At 41.5% G+C, this 21,468-nt stretch overlaps 1 protein-coding gene across 6 annotated transcripts in view; it reads right to left on the reverse strand.

Moving 5' to 3' along the window:
- ptprub (protein tyrosine phosphatase receptor type Ub) overlaps positions 1-21,468 on the reverse strand; it is a 147,862-nt gene that overhangs the window by 35,247 nt on the left and 91,147 nt on the right. For all 6 annotated transcript variants that reach the window (XM_079344468.1, XM_079344464.1, XM_079344467.1 and 3 more), the window contains exons 7-13: positions 17,862-18,155; positions 11,071-11,388; positions 9,581-9,690; positions 7,083-7,284; positions 5,464-5,566; positions 5,102-5,375; positions 689-725 (exon numbers count right to left, since the gene is read on the reverse strand). In XM_079344468.1, coding sequence (XP_079200594.1) covers positions 689-725; positions 5,102-5,375; positions 5,464-5,566; positions 7,083-7,284; positions 9,581-9,690; positions 11,071-11,388; positions 17,862-18,155 — 1,338 coding nt within the window. The remainder of the gene's footprint in view (positions 1-688; positions 726-5,101; positions 5,376-5,463; positions 5,567-7,082; positions 7,285-9,580; positions 9,691-11,070; positions 11,389-17,861; positions 18,156-21,468) is intronic.

The following is a 21,468-nucleotide window of genomic DNA, read 5'->3' on the forward strand; positions in this document are numbered from 1 at the left end:
TCACTGGAAAAAAGCACCCCCTCGATTCGCAAGGCTTTGCTTACTGTGGCGCTGGTATGAAAACTATGAATACATGACTTTTATTCACTTAGATCTGACGCTGGACTATGGCAGAGAGGCTCTCCTGCCGTAAGCATTAAGAGTCAATTTCCATGCCCTTTTCATGTGCCTTTCCAAGATCCAAGAGACGCAGAAAGGAGAGGGGGAGAAAATGGGTGGAGGGGACAGCAATAGTCTCTGTTAGTGATAGGTCAAGGTAGCTCCATCTGGAAGTTTTGAACGCGAGGACCCTTCAGGACCGAACTGAGGTCAAAGTCCTCAGATGTAGCCAGCTATTGGGCGGATGATGAGAACAAAGAGACTGCCTTTGATATGCTGTGTCCCAGCGCCTGCTCCCAAACAAACAGGATGAAAGGCTGACCTCTAATCCCTCCCTGCCTGTTGCCCTTTTCTCAGAGTCCCATCACTAAACAACCAGGCCCAACCGTCAGAGGAAATGTGTCCAGATCTCCACCTTTGTACTTTACACAGAGGTGGCAAACGCTGCAGTATTGATCAAACTCAACAATACTACTATTAGATTCACTTAATGTGTTTTCTTTTGAGAGAAAAGCAGAAACACCTCAAAACAATCCAGGAAAATCATTCAAGGTCACATTGTTTGTGGGGGAAAAAAAGGTTTAAATACCTTTGCGAGCAATGCGGATGCAGTTTATTCTGGATTCCTGAAAGAGAAAGAAAACAGGAGTCAGATGGGAGGGTGTCTCTTTGAATTCTGCATAAAAGAGAGAGGATAAAAAAGAAAAGAGGATGACGTGAAATACACATTACAATGGAAATAAGACCATGAAAAAAAAAAAACCTCCTGACTGAACATTAAATCATGTTAAGTCCCCTGATACACAGAGAGGTAACATCTCCAACCAGAGTGCTGCCTCTGATGTCTGCTGATTCTGTCCTGTGAATAAATATTCAAATACACTCACCATGAGTAGGTTGCATTACTCTTAAAAGCAGCGCTTATTGTATGATAGAGCCAAGGATAAACTGAAGTAGGAACAATACAGACTGAAATGACAAACTGACACAAAGTTAAGGATCATTATTGATGATACGATATCAGAAATCTGAACGCTGCAGAGGACAGTTTGAGCAGAAGGTTAGCGATTCTGACTGAAGGAGAAAAGATGAGAATTAGAAGCGAGTGTGCATAATTAAGAGGAGGGTTTCAGACCAGTGCACCGCTATGAAAAGGAATTAATTTTATTCAAATTTTAGCTGATGACATCTCAGTGTTATGAAAAGGACCTTTGTCAAACAGGACTAATGAGATCCAGGAGTGTAATCTAATTCCATCCCGCCACCTCTTGGAGGAGATGCATTATCAAATTAAGATTTACAGATGCTAATTCAGGCATTATGGGATAATTATGCTAATTTCCCTGTTTCGGAAATGAGCAAAAAGTGCTTTCCTCAAACTCCAGTTAAATTGGTTTAGTTAAAATTGAAAATCCATTTCAAGCAGACAGCCACTTTAACAAGCATTTAACTCAATAGTTTAATCTGAAAACACAGAGACAGAGGGAAGACAAACATGTTGTCTGTCAGACACACTGTCATTTCATTTCCATAAACCAACCGCATAGACTTGGAGAATGACAGAACGTATGTTTACCCTCTGCAAAAGGTATTATATCCTTTCAGCTGTGTTTTTGTCCTACTTCCATTTAGCAGCCACTCAAATTATCTTAAATTATGGATGTATTCCACATAGTCCTTTTCTCAGCTCCAATTGTCACTGAGATGTTGCAGTTATTTCAAAAATGGCAAGACTGCACTGCATATTTACGGGAGCTGTGCCTATGGCATGATTTTACCGCCACTCTTCTGTATGAACAATTGATCTGAATGGCTGTTCATTATCGATTCATCTGCATTAATAATCAATAGCTACATTGTCTCAGAGTTCATCCTTGGTCACTTTCTTCTTCTTCCTGTGTTTTCTACTCTGACGGGTGACTTTGAGCTGACTCAATTATAGGAAATATTTTCCATCAAAAAAACAAAACAAAAAAAAGGCTGATTCATCTGAACCAACCTCTGTTACAGAAACAGCATTTGAACGCTTCCTTTCCATTCAATCGTTACAAGCTTTGGTAAATTAAAACTTGGTACATGCACATCCATTATAGCAAGGACACGTAGGTTAAATGGATGGATAGAAGTCCATTTTGCAACATGCACCTCTTATTCATTGTGTGTTGGCTCAACTGAACAGTTAATTGATGTGCTCACTATCATGGGACTCACATCACACATCTGGCTGTGCTGTAACAGTCACCCCAGAGGGGCTGCTGCTTCCTGGAAACTCTCAACACAAAACACTAACGCCAGCATGCAACATGAGGCTCCACAGCGCACACACTCTGGGTGTTAAAAAGTGTGTGTGGGAAGTTGGGAGATATAAAGAGTAGAAGTTGTAAATCATTATTTTATGACCTAAAAACTAAAAAGCTACAGTGTGCTTCTATAGCCGTTCATGTACCTCTTTAGATGAATCAATCAAAACCATTAGAGAAACTTTACACTCTGTGGATAATGAGCATGGGAAAAGGCCAAATATTATGGGTGTCTTGTGCTTTTTAAACTATTCCCACGGCTGCCACTGTACCTCCTCTTTGAATTGTCCCCCAGGGACAAATAAAGTTTTTTGTTTTGAACTGAATTGTTTTGAACAGACCACACAACAAACCCTCATTTAATGCACAGAACAACTAAGTGATAAAATAGGTAAGCTGGCAATTGTGTTTGTATTTTAGTAAGATGTGCAGTATGTAAACATCCTCTGTAGACAACTTTGTTGCCTCCTTCTATAGGCAGTAACCATTGTCAGCATTTGTTCTATCTGCATAAATATGCAACTTTTTTCTGATGTTTCACTCTGAAGGGAGAACTTTCAGTGCCAGGTACCATTTAAGTACGAATGTAGGTACCTTGTTTTTACCTCTTTCTAAATTGAGTCGGCACCAGGATATTATGTTTCTCTCGTTTGTACACAGTTCAAGAACTACCAAAAGAATATCCCATTGCACATGTATTTTAAATGTGTTTGGGCTTCTGTGCAGACACACATTTACAATGCTAAAATTCTACTTTTGTGCTACAATGCAAAAAAGAATTACAACAGGAAAACACCAAATAGGCACAAACCACATTTTGCAAAACTGAGCCTTTGTAGAGCATTAAGGCTGCAGGGTTGAACCCTAACATCAGCTCGGCGGCTTTAATAGTCACTCTCATTTACACTTAAATGTTATGTTGATACTTACATCAACAAGGTATTAATGTTGTTTTGATAGTGTTGAAATAAAAGCTGCTTTTATTTGATCTTTCTTAATGTAGTTAGCTGTTTCTCATCTACAGGCCTCTTGTGTGCATATGTAGTCCTGCTGTGGCATGTCGTCTGTGCCCTGCTGTTGCCTGGTTTCATGCCCAGATACTTGCCCCCCCCCCCTCCCAACTGTGCAGAACTGATTAAATCATTCAGAAAAAAAAGACTTCACGCAAAATATAAACAGGAAACATTACAGCCTCAAGAACGAATTTGCCTCCACAAAGTTCTGAAGTACTGACACCAAAACAAAGGTAAGTCAGTAAGAGTTTGCGTCATGAAACAGTTGCTGTTGTTTGTTTTGTTTCTAAAACTAGAACTCCACAGAAAGCTGTGGAAATGTTTTTACTGTCCTCACATCACAGAAGTGTTTCTTTAGTAGTCTTGTTGCACCGACACAGGACTCCAGACCAGAATTCAACAGCGACTGTGACTGTATTTCCAGACAAATATAGCGGGGGCTTCAAAGACTGGAAGACAGTACTGGCTGTGGGATTTGGCACCATTCTCCACTCATTGTAGGTCATGGGTGCTGGCCCCCTGCCAGGCAAAACAAAACCTAATCCCATCCGCCGGTAAAGCCAGGCCTCCCCTGTCTAATCCCGTGCTTAGTAGCCTGGTTGTGTAGAGTGCTCACGCTGCACTACCTCTGTGTGTTTCTCCACTGGGTCGGAAAAAGATGCTACTGGTGGGCATGAAGCACCCAGCTCTGCTCATGGGGCTTTAAAAGACGTGATCACAGCGCAACCACAAGCAGGACTCCTATTGTCAAAGCGAACAGCAGCTCAGCTTTCAGGTATATATATTCACAGAAGCTGCGTTACCGACAGCAACGCGCCTGAGCCATGTTGCCACAAGTGTGTGAATATTAAAGCAGCAGCTTTGTGCCTCTGATCATCTGCACCTGTGCCCAATTATCCCTAAGTAATTGCCTCACCCAGGTAGCGGCTCTTCCTTTAATGGAATTTGGAAAGGTAATGTGACGTCCACTGGGTACGGCTGGGGACTGGAGACCTTTGTGTGCTCGTTGAAATAGATGAAAATGCAACAAATAGCATGCTGATCCTCCTCTAACAAGGTTTCATCAGGGTTTTGTTAAATGGACAAAAACACAAACATCTACAGTGCTTCATAAAGCCAGGTTACCTTGAACACTCCTCTCGAACACTCATTTTCAAAGATATTCAAGAGTTTAGTTTCTCAAAGAGTTAAGGGAGTAGATAAGGACAACAATAAAAGGCCTATTGTATGTGGACATGAAGCTACAGGATAAAGAAGAAAGGAAGAGCATGGAAAAGGAGAAAGTGTCAGATGAATGAAGTGAAGTACTTCATTGACTCTGAGTAATTCCTGCTAAGCATGGCTTTGTTAAAAGTAAGTACAGAATGAAACTAATTCCCTGCTTCAGACATGCTTTGTTTGCAAATAATCAAAAACGTCCGCTATAAGCACACATCCATTCTGAGTTTTATCAGCTAAATATGTTTTCATCCAAAAATACTCTCAATCCACACAAATAACCTTTCAAGGGTATTTTGCACCCAGACAATGCCAACTGTCCTACAGCGTCAACCGCAGCATTAGTGAATACAAACACTAATTAACAGCCCTCATCGCTGGCTCAGAATTATTCTGAGCACTAACGTCTACATTAGTCAGTGAAGAGTTGCCAGATCTGCTGCACCACTGGTGGGATTTTAAAACACTCACCCCTCTGAAGTTGCTCATAGCCTGGAAGTAGACGAGGTAGCTTTTCCGAGGGTCCAGAGGGCTGTTCCAGTAGCCGTTGTAAGTGTTGTTGTCGCCCACGGTGAAGGGACTGGCCTCGGGGAGGCTGCTTGGTGGCAGCTCGGCCGTGTAGTAGTGCGGAGTGCCTCGAGCCTGCGCCTCACCGTGAGACATTGGCAGTGGGAAACACTCCTGCAGCCCCAGCTCCCTCTTCACTTTCTTCCCTGTCTCCTCTTCAATCACCACCTGGTATGTACTGGACACAGGGTGGATACGCACCTTAAATAACCCGATATTGGTTTTAAACAGAAAGCGAATACATACGTTAAGTATGATTTGCTCACCTGACGGGTGCCCCTCTACCCTGGGCAGGGCGAAGCAGCACAGTGATGGTGCTCTCTGTCTCACTCAGGGGGGAAGGCATGTCTCCATAATCAAATGTGGGAGCTGAGAACACATGGCAACACACTTAAATATCAATCATAATGATGGCACATACAAACACACGTACAAGAACACAGATTGCCTTACATTGTGCTCAAATAGCATGGTTAAAAACGGCCTCTTTTCCTGCACGTTTATCCCCTGATAGTCTCTGAAATATAGCATAATATGTAGCATAATATGCTACAATAGCCAAAACCATTAACCTCATATTCAGGACACTGTTCTGAATTTCCCTTCTGGTCTTTGCTGTAAGTCAAATTAAAAGTCATTGGTGTGAGGCTAAATTTACTGGGCATCTTATTTGAAAGACTCTGGCTTATGTCCTGCTCCTCCTGGCAAAGATGTGCCGGCACATTTCTCTTGAATATTAGCTGTCAGTTAGTGAGCGGTAAGAGAGCAAGCTATTCATGTGCATTCACTGATTATCATATGAAAAAGTAGTTTGCTAATAAGTTAGCATACAAGAGCCAACATCACTAAGAAAGTGCTGCTTAGGCCTTTGTGGGCATTAATAGTCTGTTGTGGTTTGTACAACTAAAAGAGGGTTTGACGCCTGCCGCCAGATGGAGTCTCTTTGAAGGGCGGTTGTCTTTTAGCAACGGCAGTGTGCACGCCTTGGAGTGTTTGTGTGCGAATGAGGGAACGTGTCTAGCTGGATACTCTGCGGTGGGTATTGCTCGCAGATGCTGACAGTAGTAGCTGTTGAAGGTGTCCAGTGTTTGCTAGCTGTCAGAGCAGATTTGAGAGACGTTCAGTGTAAGTGAATGTTGTGCACCGTGGGCCAGTGGAGGAGGCTGAGGATGATCTGCAAAGACTTGTGGACTCTATCTACGGTCTGGCTCTCTGCCAGTACTCTGCCTGATGCACAGCCAGTAAGCAGTGATTGTGCACTAAATCTATAATTAAACAAAATTGGAATCTCTCAAAAGACATCCGTAGGCAGGTGAAGGAAGACAGAGTTAATCTGTGAGCGGGACAGCGGTGGGATTGGCCGTGTTATGGGTTCCTACAAGGCGTAATCCTGTACCTTTTCAAGCTTAAAAGCATCATTTAAAGACAACAGAAACACCACAGCTCTATATGTATTGTCAGTAATAAGCTCTGAGACTCTCTGAGGTGACTTTCTGGTCCCAAGAATGTACTGCATCCTTCTTAACACACAGAAAAAAACACAGCAGTGTCCCCACTGTGGCGTTTCTTTGCTTCCCTCCCTGTGACTTAATTTATGTCTCCAGGACTGCGAGATGACAGTGTGTCAGGAGTTTGGAGAGGCAACAGAAAATAGCTGTTACACTGGGGGAGCAGTACTTTTGCCTTTGGAGAGAGGAAAAGATGCTAAGGTCAAAAGAGAGAAAAGTTGGATCCTCATTATAGCACTCAGTGGTTGAACTGTGGTGTTTGTGACGGAGCAGAGAGCAGGTTCTTGAAGAACAGGCTTCCTGTCTCTGTACTGTTTTCTACAATTTGAGCTTTTACATTCCCTTTCAGGTGTTAGTTCAGTCAGGAGTCATGATACCTGAGATGTTGGTGGTAATTTCCGTGAGGGCCGTCTGGCCAAAGCCCTTAGCTGTACGGGCTCGGACGGAGATTAGGTAAGTAGTTCCAGGGTGGAGGTTGGAGAACATGTGGTAGGTCTCGTTCTTCAGCTTCGACACGGTTCTTCTCGGGCCTGGGACGTTGATACCTGGATCAGATGACTCGATACTCTGGTAACTGATCTGGTTTGGGGACATAGAAAATAGCAAGATGGTCTCAGGGTAATAAAGGATGAGCTAGAGTCACATTAGCACTGATTTTATGATTCATTATTGTGGCATCTAGCAGATTTCAAGTGATTTATTAAGTTTTATTCTGATCGAAGGAGGTCATTAAGTCAGAGAATAAATGGCTCAATCATAATTAGTTATGCTCAGGTTTGATTGATATAATAAACTTTGAAAGAAAGGAATTTGCCTCTCTAAATCAGTGTGCTATTTCACATGAATTTAAATGAATAGGACTTGATTGGCATTGGCACTTTTAATTCAAGGTCAAAGAGAGAGCCTGGAGTTTTTTTTTTTTTTTTTTTTTTTAAAGTACCAGGAGCGCTAAATGGTTTTTTTGACTTCGTAATGCATTATGAAGGCCATGGACAGAAGACGCCTCACAGTAAAAACTGTTTTCAAGTGCTTAAATCAATATTGGAAAGTGTTTAAAAGTAGAATTAACGTACATTAACACTCAAAAATTGCTGTGCATAAGTGTCCTTTAAAAGGAAAAGTTTTTCCTCAAGAAGTGAATTGCCTCGCCAGCATGACACTCTCACAAGGATTTCCACTTATAATCTTTAGAATGGTGGAGAGCTAAATGAGGTGACCTTACTGCAATCAGACAAGGGTGAGCATATTAGGATATACATTAGAGCTGTAAGAGATCCACTTCTCTGAAGGAGTGAACACAAACCCATAAGCTATAATGAATGTGCACACCACGAACAGAACGGAGATGCCACTCAAGCCAAAGCAAAGGCTTGGCTGATTATCATAAGACGGGCTTAATGCGTGCTCATGCCTCCTTAGTGTGAAGATAGAATTATGTGCCATCCTGTTAACTAAACACAGACGGACCTCTGTGTTTCCTCCACAAAGGCAGACATAAAAGATGTCCGACAGAGCACTGAGCTGTGAGGAAGGCTTGCAGGACAGCATGGCGGCTGATGGGCTTAGGCCGTGTGGTCAACGGTTTAATCTGAGAGAAATGAAGGGGATTTCTACAGCTCTGTATACAGCTTTCTCCCTCAGCCAAGGGAGATCAACACAGAGAAAAAATACCCTGTGCAGGCTTCACTTTATATGTCAAACCGAAAATCCTTTTTAATAATATCCTTGAGAGGACATTGCTAGAGAGGCCAGAGAAAGAAGGCTCAAGGATAGGTAGGCAGGTCCACTGACAGTTTAGCACGGGCTGAGGGTAGACCGTGCATTCAAAATCATTATCCTGTTAAACATGAGGCCTACAGCATGACATGGAGTTATGCATTAATGACACAGGGCTTGTCTCTGTTTTAATGGCACAAACCAGTGTTGCGGCTAGGCCATGTGCATGAGGTCATGAGAGCGATCCAACCGCATAGGCAAAAGCCCACCAGGCGTAAAAGGTTGGGTGAAGTAGAATGTAAATTGGACATAAGTGGTTTGGGGACTGAGCACATATCTCTATCTTGCCAGCAGTAGTGGCCCTCAAAGGGAAAATGATCATATAATAGAGAGGAAAGTATTTCTGCACTGGGCATGAAAACACAAAGTGCAGGCACATGTCACTTTTTACTGAGAAAGAAGTCAAAATGTTAAGAGATTCTCAATAATGTCTTCATATTATGATCAATAATACTACTGGGTAAACTGGCTATGTGCTGTATCAATGTTAAAATCAGAGTCATGGTGTGAAGACAAAACAGCATCCTGTAATGTGAAATTGACCACAAGGTCTGTCAAGCAGCTGCTCTGGAGCTTTGTGTCACATCATCAATGATGGTCTCCATATCTTAAAAGATTACCTTCACCTGTATTTAATTAAACAACATAGATTTGAGTTTCTTGGGCCGACATTAAAACACTGGCTTATTCTTAATTACAAGGCTTCCTTCCCACATCCTGACCTACATGAGTCAGAAGAGCAGGGAGAACTTATGAACTTTGCTCCCAGGAAGTCTCTTCTGACTGTCTGTTTCAAAGGTCAGAAATTAACTTTACAGTTTGCTGCACCCTTTACTTCGAAAAAATTACAAGAAGACCTGACATTATGAGCTGCTCTCATTGGGTGCTTTTAAGAGGATGTTAAATGACTTGGAGGCTGACACGTCTGGCTGTAAATGTTCTCTTGTAGTCGATTTTGACAAATATTTATTGTCTTTAAATGTATTCTTGTACTTTACCTTATGTTTGTATGTACAGCTGCTCTTTGTCACAAACATTGTTTACTGTGCTGCAGCCTGTCCAGACATGGCTCTAAAACAATTCACTGTTTAGTGCTTACCTCATATTGTGTTATGAGGCCATTGGGCTCAACAGGCTCCTCCCATTTCAGGAAGATCATGTCATCCAGCGGGGTGAAGGTGAGTGACTCTGGTGCAATGCCTCCAGGAACTATAAGAAATTGTCAGAACAAACATTTGTCTGCAAAATTGAAGCGCTAATCCCACAGCGAGCCTCGCCTGTCAACATCACAGAAGCGAATGTCACAGCGGCTCAGAACAATGCAGCACACGAGACACACAGAGAGCAGCAGAGAGAGAACATCAGATAAGGGCACAGTTAATTTATGAACTGCATCTCTTATGCAACCAGGACACAACAGAGAAGGAAAAATATGAAGAATATTAACATTTTATATCAATCTTTAGTGCAAGTTGAAAATATATTAATGAGTTTGTCAGATTCTTGCTTGTAAACTTGGTTTTTGGAGTGGCAGTGAAAGTACAGTGAACGCCTGAGCGTTCGATATCTGAATGTGTGAACTGATTTTGGGGCCATTCTGTTGCAGACTCAGTCCCTATGGTCTTTGTGAGCGCTGTACAGAGTAAGAGTGTTGCGAGATTCAGGCCTGAGGCTAAAGCAAGCAAGTCGAACAGCTGAATCGGCTAATATTTTTGAATTGAGCCAGTGTGGAGGACAGAGCTGCTTATTAAGGCTTTTAGATGAAGTACTGATAATTGCTGTGCACTGTATCTATAGCTACATTTATCTTCAATACCAAATGTTTCTATTTTACTGTATCTCCTCTCTCTCTCTCTCTCTCTCTCTCTATATATATATATATATATATACACACACACACACACACACACACACACACACACACACACACACACACACACACACACACACACACACACACACACACACACACACACACACACACAAATAAATCTTGTTTGTTTTGATTTTCTAAAATAGATTTTTCCCTCGGCTGGCATGCAGGAATCCTCGGCGATACGACATAAGCACAAAATCCTTTCTTGATATCTTAGATAATGTTTTTCTTTTATGTAACTTTTAACAGAAAATGAAGGGGATCAAACTGATACAGCCTCAGTCTGATGGTTAACCTCTCTGAATGCACATGATGAACATAAAGCTGTGCATCAGCTAGACCACTTACCCTGACTCAGCATTTTTTTTTTTTTTTTTTACAAAAGGAGATAAAAGGGACAATGTTTAAGCAAGTTAAATTAATGTCATAGATATGGTGTGAATATTCCGTTTAGTAGGGACATCTTGCTAACATCAAGATGTCAACAAAGCCTGTAAGCTGTAAAAGATAAACTAGGTTTATCTGACACAGTTTGAGTTGTGTTGATTTAACATGATGATAAATTTTAAAGATGTAGTTTGTTTTATTTTTTATTTTTTAATTTGTATTGAATAATTGTGTTTCTAAACATTTATCCACTCCATTTTCATCTAAGTGTTGAATGTAAACTTAAAGTTGTATTTCTATTTCTGTGACCTCCTCTGGAGACTTACTGTCCTCCTCTGTCTGGAAGGTGACCTCTCTGCCCTCTTTCTTCCCCTCCGGGTTGGCCAGTGACAGACGGACATAGATGCCATGGTAGGGTGGCAGATCACGCAGCATGAAGCGTGAGGCGTTGTGTTCCACTGCCAGGCATTCCCGCACTGTGGTGTTATGGCCTCCACCGCCTCCCGCCGTGGTGTAGCGGTAGCACAGGGATACTGAGTAGGTGTGGCAGCGTGTCAGGTTGAACGCCAAATTCTCCCATTGCAGGGACAGCTGTCTGGGCTGGATGTCTGTTGCTGTGAGACCTCGCAATGCACGCATCGGCTCTGGGAGAAGGCAAAAAGATCAGAACGAAAGAAAAGGAGAACATTATGCGAGATCCCCTGCCAAGAACCAAAAAGGTACTGAAGCCTTTATTGTGAAATATTCAATATTAGACAAAGAAACTGGTGACCCAGGACACCCTTGAAGGTTTCCCCTCCTACATGCCACCATTTTACCCAATCAAAACATGGAGGTCAACATTTTGCTGCCAGCACATCCCACCCACAATCCCCCTTGGCGAAGCAGGGACTCATGCCAATTGTGCTAATTAATGGGACAGGCTGCGGGTTGCTGTCGCACTCCCACTAGTCCAAGCCTCTGTGTCGCAGAGAAAAAAGACTATCCAGTAGTTCTACTTCTTTGCCCTCCGGTTTTATCCACACACACACAAAACAAATGCCAGTGCCATACAAGGGCACACACTTCCGCTGGTCACTTTTACTGCTGGGTCACCGCGATGGCCTGTCGCATATTTTTAGAAGGCACCAAGTTAATTCTGGTCACTGCCAGGGTTAACCCTGATTTTCACTGACTCAGACCAAATAACAACATCTCTGTCTTTGATATCCAAATGTAAGACACAGAGAGCCTCTATATGCAGACACACAGAGAAGCCAGTGTGCAAGAGGACATCGGAAAACTGAAGATAGGCTGAGTGAAGCCAAGGACATCCTCAGCATCAATAGGGGCATTTATCAGAGGCCATTATTAACACAATCAATGCCTTTTTGTCAAGCAATATGCTACATAATGTATGATATGGCTTTATTCTTTTAATAGGACATGTTGAGTAATGGGCCAGGGAGGCAGGGAATGACAGTAGAGATATTGGGTACAGGGAGAGATCAGTGGAGTTTGAGGTTACTGGCCAAGGTCTTAATTTCTTCCCTGACTGAAACTCTCAGTGGGTTTCACACAGCAGCACAGATCAGTGCAGGGAACTTAAATAAAGCGGCTAATGCATGACTGAGCAGGGGCTAATGCACTAAAACAAGAATTATCTAAGAAAATGGATTTGTAAGGTGCTCCTTGGTGGTGCAAGGACACTCTAACACATTGGCTATATAAAATCATTACATAGGCCAATCGCTTCACAAATCTCTCTATTTCAATCTAATTTACTTCCTTTTCAGGTATTCTTATACAAGTTTTCATACAGATTATTTTACATGTGAACATTATGAGGCATGCCTAAGCCACATATCTTATGCACTTAATACTGCCTGTGTTAAGATAAGATAAGATAATCCTTTATTCATCTCACGAGCTGAGACATTTACAGTGTTACAGCAGCAAAGCAGGATAGCAGAAGAAAATCCCACAGTGCAAAAAAATTAAAATAGATCAAAATATAAGTGTAGAAAAAAAACATGCATCAAAAACAGTAATCAAGAGCTAGTACGAAAAAGAAATGTGCATCAATTCTTTAAAAGTCAGATTTTCTGACACTTCAAATTCATTCTGAAGGCCTCTGCAGTCACCAGCTTTCTCTTTTAATTTGTTGTCTAGCATCCCAGGCTTGATGGAAATATGACCCATGCATTGATCTGAACCTCCATAGTAATGTGTCGGCAGATAAATGGGTGGGCAAAGTAATCACAAAGTAGTAGACTGCACCCAGCGAGAAATGTTAATGTTCCATTGTTCAGTGTGACTAAGGATTGTCTTAATGGTGCAATTGATAGTCTGCACAGTCTGAGAGCTAAATAAAGAGAGGCATTTAACTGCTGAGTTGATGAAAGGGGCCGCCAAAGAGGCCACAGTATACTCATTGTGGGTTTTTCTCAAAGTGGACATTTGTGCCAGCCCCTTCCCCTTGCCTCGTCTTATTTGTCAGAGTGCCATGAGCACCCACCCATTCTCCTGCACCCTGTGGCTTGAAAGCAGCAGCCGCCCCAATGTGGCCTGAAGCCTAGAGCGCCATGTTGATCCTCGGAGATTAGAATTCAGAGCGGATGTGACAGGTTCTGGTTTATTATCGCCCAAAAAAGTGTGACATGGGGAAGCAGCAGGACAGAGCAGGGCTGTTTTAGATTGCATGAATGCGTGGACAGGATCTGGACTGACTTTGTCAGATGGGAAAACCTCATTTATACGGACACCCAGGACTGCACCAAAGTAAAAACCGAAAATGCAAGCATGCACAAATCCAAACACGCTGAATGTAATCATATAGGGGATTCTGGCCCAGAAAGAAAGATATGATGAACGACATGCCAGGAAAGGCAAATCATTTGTGCTCCTAATGTGGCTAATTTTAGTCATGCTCCAGTGTGAGCAGAGCAGGAACATCATGACTAGAGGCTTTCCAGAAGGTTCAGTGACCCAGCAGCAGGTGGAAGCCCATTAACGTAGTTTGGGGACCACCTGCAGTACAAATGCTCGCCTCTCCTCTGTGATTTACTTGAGGGGTTTCAAGCTGTGCTAATGCACCGTGCTGATAATCACAGAAATGGCTCATCAAGCACACCTGGATGGCTATCAGAGCCAGACAGAGACCATGTTCACATTCACGGCCATTAGTTTTACAGCACCCGTATGAGAATGGCTCGGCCTTGCAAAGAGATGTGTGCATACTGTGTAGACAACTAGCCTACATGTTTGTGAAGGAGGCGAAATGTTCAGCATGACCACGAAAGAAAATTGGAAATTCACTTTTCTTTCCGGGTCAAAATGTCCCTTCTGTTTATTTAATAGTTATCACCTCACTTAAATCACAACAACACCAACATGTATTTTCTTGTTCTTAAAACTAATTAGGCCAACAGCAAAGGAGCGTGGTAGGGGCTCAGTGTTGGAATTAGGGGTCAGAAGGGAAAATGTAGTCCAGATGGTTTGGAGGCAAGGTCAGGGAGATCAGGGAACCAGGCGGTGATTAGAGTCTCCTACATGGTCAAGGAGGTGAAATAAACCAGGTGGAGGTTTCCATTGTTATAGTTTTGTGTAAACTCAACTCAACTGATTTATTTAGCTCTCTTTTCACAAACCCACTGTGCTTCACATAGAGAGAAATGGTCTGAAATAAGAACACGAATTGACAACAGACAAAACAGTTAACATGAGGAAGTAATGATTAAAGTCTCGTTCAAAGAAAAAAAAAAACATGGTATTACAGAACTCTGAATAAAAAGTTCCTTGAACATACAGGACTTTAATTTCCAGTTAAACATACCTGCCTATTTTAATGTGTGTTTAGTGTAACACATTTGGAACATTTAAACAAAAGGAGGGGAACTTGAACAAGATCTGAAATGTATGTCTAAGAAAATTTATTTAAAGATTCACAAACAAGTAAAAAAAATTCTGTGATTTCCAGATTGTGGATCTATTATGTGATCTATTATTCCTATGTCTTTAGTTAAACGATGAACTATGCTCTATCTATTCCAAGGTAGGAGCTGTAATAAAACTATTCAGGACTGAAAAAAACAAACAAACTATAAAATAAAATAAAAAAAACTATAATTTAACCAGCAGTCAGTCACAGCTTTTCAGCAACCTAAAGGCACAAATCCAATGGACAGACTAACAAAATTAATTTCACCTACACTTCCCCTGATTTGAACTAGTACTGCATCTAAATGCCCTGTTTAACAGCTCAGCAAACACAGCAGTATTACTTATCCCACACATGGTTGAACAAGCTAATGTCACAGTGGTTGAAATGTAAATACATCATTAAAGGCTGAGTTTAGTGACTTTCACAAACAGCGATACCAGCAACTCCGAAAGCAATTTCCCTAGGCCACGGATCCTCTCTCGCTTCACCTCTCACACTTTTACTCTATTAATTTTTTTTACTGTTTCTCTCTCTCGCTTTAAAAAACTATCCTGTCTCCCACACATATACTCCTACACTGCATCCTTCCTTTTCTTGAAATCAACATGGGTTTTTTTTTTTTTTTTTTTTACTTCTTTATTGTGAATTTCCTGTGTCTCCTGAGTTGGGGCGGAGCAAGCAGGGATTGGTGAGGAGAGGCCTGTGAGCTCAGTCTTGGTGCCTGATGAATGGGGGGTGTCTGTGGCTATTGGGAGAGGAGAGTAGCTTTAATATGTCATTGGAGAGGGGGCTGGGGAGGCTCCGGTGAAGCCGAGGAGGGAAATATGTGAGGGATGGTGTGTGGCAGCAGGAGACTATTGGGCATAGTGAAGAGTGATGACCATGGAAGACACAAGTCCACAGACCGCCTTTGGGTAACACAAAGCTCTCCATTTCATGTCACTGCTGCACACACACTGCAGATGAAGCTAGCAGTAATGACTGCCTGCATCTCGGTGTTTGCATCTGAAACAACACAGTGCTCTTTGGTTGATGTTCATATATTATACAGTTAGCTTGGGTGTGGCCCGCAGGTATTCTCATCAACTCCCCGGGTGTTCGGTGTCTGCACGCTGATGGATGACAGTGGAGATTTTGAGAAGACGGTAAAAAGTTTGTCACTTGGTGAAATAAAAACAGAATACAAAAAGGAGGTTAACGCAGGAAAACCTTCACGTTAGAGGATGGATGAGAATTGAAAATAATAAACATGTAAGCCGTTGGTGGTATCTGTTACTTATTTTAAAGGGAAAGTTACGCATTTGGCTTCATTAATAGACAAAACAACAACAAGAGAAAGAGATAGAAGGCTGAGGAAGACAGAATTAAAGAAGTATTAGCTAATTGTTTTAGACTTAAGACTTCTAATGAGATTATTGTTTACTGATGTAAAATAATTAAATTAATAAAATAAGTTGTATTTAAACAATCAGGAACTTGAAATGCAGATTTAGGATAATTAATAGTTGAAAGGGCTACTAACTTCTGAATGTGTATTCATAAAGGAGAAAAAAAGCGATCTGCTAAAAACAATTAAATGTTCCATCAAGTATTAAAAAGGATAAAATTATGATAGACGGTAGTAGCTCAGTCTGTAGGAGTTGTCAACCGAAGAGTCGGCGGTTCAAGTCCCGGTGTGGAACAGGTCTGGAAAAACTGTGGGCATCTTTCTCACTCTGTCTTCTCTCCATGAGTGCTCGTGATAGGATACTGTTGGTGCGTCTGTGTGTATTTCAGCATATATGTGTGTAAAATGTTCAACAACGATGTGCAAAATTAAATTTTCCCTCAAGGGATTAAAAAAAGTCTGAACATAATCAATGTTCAGTCAACAACGAGTTACTTTAACTACACTACTTTAACTACACATGATTTTTCTGTCTTAACCACTGTCAGCTATAAATCCTTGACCATTAATTGTGCTTTCCGTATTAAAATGTTCCCCTACAGAGGTTAACTTCTACAGTCAGCCAGCTGTTATCTTTTTTAGAACTGTCAAACTAATCTTGCCCTGCTTCCAGCAAAAAAAGTTTTCCTCTCCATCTCCTCAGCTCCAGAATTAAGAGCTGCCACTGATAGCAAATGTGCCTTTTCTTTTGAGATAAGTGTATGTAGTGACTGACTCAAAACTTGTCCATCACTTCCTCTCTAAATGAATTTTAGCAGATTATCTCAACAGATGCAGCCCTATAATTGAAGACTCTCTTAAATTATGGTGTTTGGCTACTGGGCTTCTGGACTTTGAGCTGGGGAGCTTGAGAGTAATTTATGAAGCGTAAAAGGAGACATGGCAACTGTTTTTTTTTTTTTTTTAAATCTGGATTGAATAATAATAAAGCAATTCGAAAAATCAAACAGCACTATCAGAGTTTGTATTATAGACTATGTTGCACACTGTATCGCTTTAACAAGGGCTCTGGGTCGCTGTGTCACCTTAACAGTGCACACTGGTATTCCCCTGAGAATTACATATTTCATTATGACTCTTTCAGCTCAACTATCTCTGCCCAAACACAAAACCACAAAGGGGAAAAGAGCAATAAAGGGCCTTTGAGCCTCTTATCTCTACAAACATGAGCAATACATGAACACCATGGAAATGACGAAGATAAGGTAAACAATACTTCATGATTCAGCTTAAAACCAACATATGGATAAAAGCTGGCTGGTGGGTGGTGTGTATTCAGCTTAACGCTGTAGCAGCTCCTGGCCAGCGAAAAGCAGCTTGTATTTAGCACCTTAATGTTTAGAGTCAGGCGTTAAAAAACACAGCACTGTATGAATAAGTGTACATGATGATGATGATAGCTATGTTTGTATTACACCTATCTGCAAGTACACTCTGAGCGCCATCAGACAAAACACTGTGGAATGATGTGCTGCTATATTATTTACAAGTACAATATTTGATCACACGAGGCTACAAGATGAATCGAAGGGGCTTAGGGACAGTTATACAAACACACCATTTTATTTTCACAAATATGATATATCACAGCTTTTTTTCTTTTTTTTTAAACAATAATTTAAGGGTGACGTCTCAAGGGTATGTCCCCCTTTTGTATGAGTGTGACTCACTTTACACTAACACCTTACCTGTCACAAAAAACGCTTGATTTTATTTTGGAACATCTGCATCAGATTGTTGAATCTCACCTGCACACTTGGTCCTGCTCACAAGTGGTGGTCCAGGTGGTCCGGTTCCTCCCTCCCCAGGTCGAGTCAGCAGCACACTGATGTGGTACTCTGTGTCTGGATCCAGATGCCACAGCTTGTAGGTGACCATGTTGACTCCGTGCACCTCTGACCATGGAGACTGGCTGGCGCGGTACTCAATCTCCTTCCTGATAATGGGGCCATCTCCCAGGATAGAGTTGGTGTTGAGCTGGATGATCAGGTAAGTGGAGCCGGCACGCAGCAGCTGTGGCGGCGCGATGGGGGATGGAGGTACTGTGAGAGGCAATGAAAAGCAGGGTTTTGTTTTTCTCTTCTCTTGCATCGTGTTTTATCAGTGAAAGCACTTTCTGTCAGATCCGGTGCACTGCTGCACATACTTTGGAGGTAAGGTACTGGTGTTAATTTTATTAATTAGCTGTATCCAAAGAGATTACGCATTACATTAAAGCCCACTGGGTCTTAAATGAGTCCCTAGAGAATGCAGGACGTGAGTAGGTCAAACTGTGTTCAAATAGCAGATTAGTCAAGGCTATTAAGAAGGCATTTACAGCCTTGCATACATTTGTGCAAACTAGTGAGTGAAGAGACAGCTGTGCACACGTGCCACAGAATGTGTATGGTCTTTGTGACTGAAGGATTATTTGCCGTACATCTTCCTCCCTAACTGAGTGTGCTGTCCTCAGAGGCGGCCACCAATGACGAAAGAGTAGACTCTACATCACTCTCGGTAAAGATTGCCAAACCAAAGATTAATTCCAGAGCCCATTGGTCAAATGTCACTCACTGGCAGATCCAAGCGACTGAACAATTACACGGGCAGCAGTGTGAGGGAGAGTAGGGAATGCAAAAGAAACGAGGACAAAGCATGAGAAAAGATCAGAGTTAGATCTGTGGCTGTGACTAATCCTTCAATTCTGCAGAGGCGCCACTCTCTTTTACGGCCCTCCTGTCTGTTGGCTTTCAACTTCACCAGAACCTCCCCTCTACTCTGCAGAGATTACTTTTGCCAGAAGTTTGCCTGAAGTGGCCTATCATCTGCATCCATAGTGAAAGTTTACATTTAGGTAACAGTGAGGCCTAAAAACAGCTTATTTATTCCATAATTACATTCTCGGCTCTTTTTCTATCTCTTCATTAAATTTGTTTATTTACAATATCTTGTTCTCAGTATAGTATGGCTTGCATTTTCCTTGTTTTTTTTCTCTGCATACAGAGTTATTCTCAAACTAAACATCGCTCTCAGAGCTACTTTCTGTTTAATTTAGGTTTTTGAGATTTATGCTTAATCACGCTGCAAATCCCAGAACAGACATCTTCGAATATGCTCAGGATCACAGTGTAACAACCACAGGGCCACAACAAAAGGCAGAAACATACAACACCTTAAGGACAGAGATGGAAATGTATTATTCATTAATTGGACGTATTGCTTTTGTCAATGGGCAATAAGGGGCTTCATCATGATTCCTGCATGGACTCTATGGTCTTGAAATGAGTGGATCCAACTCATTAAGGGGATGATTAGGTATCTCTCAGCAGAGCATAGGGGGAGAGGGATTTATGAACGTCTCATTAAGGACTCGTTCTCTGCTCCTGTTAAATAGAATATTGAGCTACAGCCAGTTGACTTGAACAGGACTTACACCCGGCTATCACGGCCACTTGAGGGGCAGGATGAGCTGTGCCAAAAATAACATCTTTGTCCTCATTATAAAAAATGAAGCAAAGCAACAACCATGCAGATCAAATAATTCTTATTTTCTGAGAGTGTGAGCACACTAAATGGGATTTCATGGCCTTCAACAAAGCCATTTACTGTCTCCTCATCTACTGGCAACTGCTGGTGTGAGGGTTTAGTCATATTTGGAAAAAGGAGTTCTGTTTTGAACTGTAGCAATCAGCCTGGATCACAATACTTATCCAAAGCCATGCTTCAAATAAATGAAGTAGATTTCCTTCATACTGGAATGCAAAAAGACTAACGGTGAGTAGCCATGCCTGCAGCTCTTTGAGAAAATCACAGCTTAATGCTAACAAAAGCAGGCTAACAGAAGAGGCCATAAACATGTCAATGCTCAGAATGGATAATTTTCAATTCAATTCATTTCAGTATATTCAGGAAGGGGACAGGGCACATGGACAAAACACATGATCATACATGGGTAAAAATGCCAAGAATTAGCCAGAAAGCTGTTTTTCATCTGTAGTCCTCTGGCCTCGATGTTAAAGAGGATTGAACAGACAATCTAGCAGCTGTGAAGCTCTCACAGAAAACGGTCTGTGGTAATATTACAGAGAAACAATGTGCACAAAAGCATGCAACTCAGCAGCGCCAGCAGACATATTCCTGTACGCACTCTGTCCTTACATTTTATATGGAGGGCTGTCTTTGAACACTTTCATCAAACAATCTTCTAGATTTTCATTCCTTTAGTTGCATCCTTCCACAGAGTTAGTGACGCTTATTTAATTGGAGGCCAGCGATTAGTACTAATATAACTGGTTTTAGGTGAGACAAGGTATGTGCACTTGTGGGAATCTGGACATTTAAGGTGATCTAGACACGCAGGTGGTAGGTTCTTGTGCATATGATGAAATATGATGCTGCTGATCCCACTGGTTTATAGAGCTTGGAATCTTCGATTCTTGGGATCACGATTCAATTCAGAGTCAATTTTCGATTCAAACGATTTTGGATTCATGGATCCATGGATTCAACATCTACTTTTGAATTAGTATATTTAAGTATCTACTCCAGTCAACTGGAAGACTGGCTGAACTTCTTGCTGATCCATTTGGCATTCTACTGAGTTGAAAAGCATTTAGCAGGGAGTGACTGATAAGGCAAAAAAATAATAAATAAATAAAATGAGATTTTTGAGGTAATTAATCGATTTAAAATCTCGGAAGATAAGAATCTCAATACATCAATTTTCCCCCCACCTCTACTTTCTATAAAAGCCTATTTCCTTTGTTTACCATCTCAGTTTACTGCTTACATTCACTCATAAGCACTTTACACAAAGTGCAGCTCAAGGTTAAAAGAAATTACCAGCATTACCATTTTGATATTTGTTCATATTTCTACATATTGCAAAAATAAATGTTGGAACTGTTCATGATGCAAGAGTCTTAGGAATATTCAGAGTAATAAGGATAGTTTATTATTTGTTTATAAATGTGTTTGAAAAAATCATGAAAGTCCTTCCAACAGTAGGCCAGTTGATACATTTTATCCTGGAACAAAGACATAGACTGGCTTACCAACTAATTAGTCGTCCAAACAACATTGCTTTATTCCCAATATTGCTGAAACGCTTTTTGCCCTGGGGTATACAGTAGAAGACAAGGAGATTTGGCATCCTTCACATCCTTTTTTCCCCCTCTCGTCTTCCCTTTGCTCAGGGCAGGAGATTGTTATGCCATCAAACCCACCCACAGCCATGTCATTACTATGCTGTCAAAGCAGTGTCAGGCTGGGGGCTGAAGTGAGTAATGGGAGTGAGGTCACCATCTGTGGTACATGATATGACAGGGTCTGCAGGAGTCCAAGTCAAGTGAGCAGCTTTTTGACAGAGAGCTGAAG

Source organism: Symphodus melops (assembly GCF_947650265.1).
Source record: "Symphodus melops genome assembly, chromosome: 5".
NCBI lineage: Eukaryota > Metazoa > Chordata > Actinopteri > Labriformes > Labridae > Symphodus > Symphodus melops.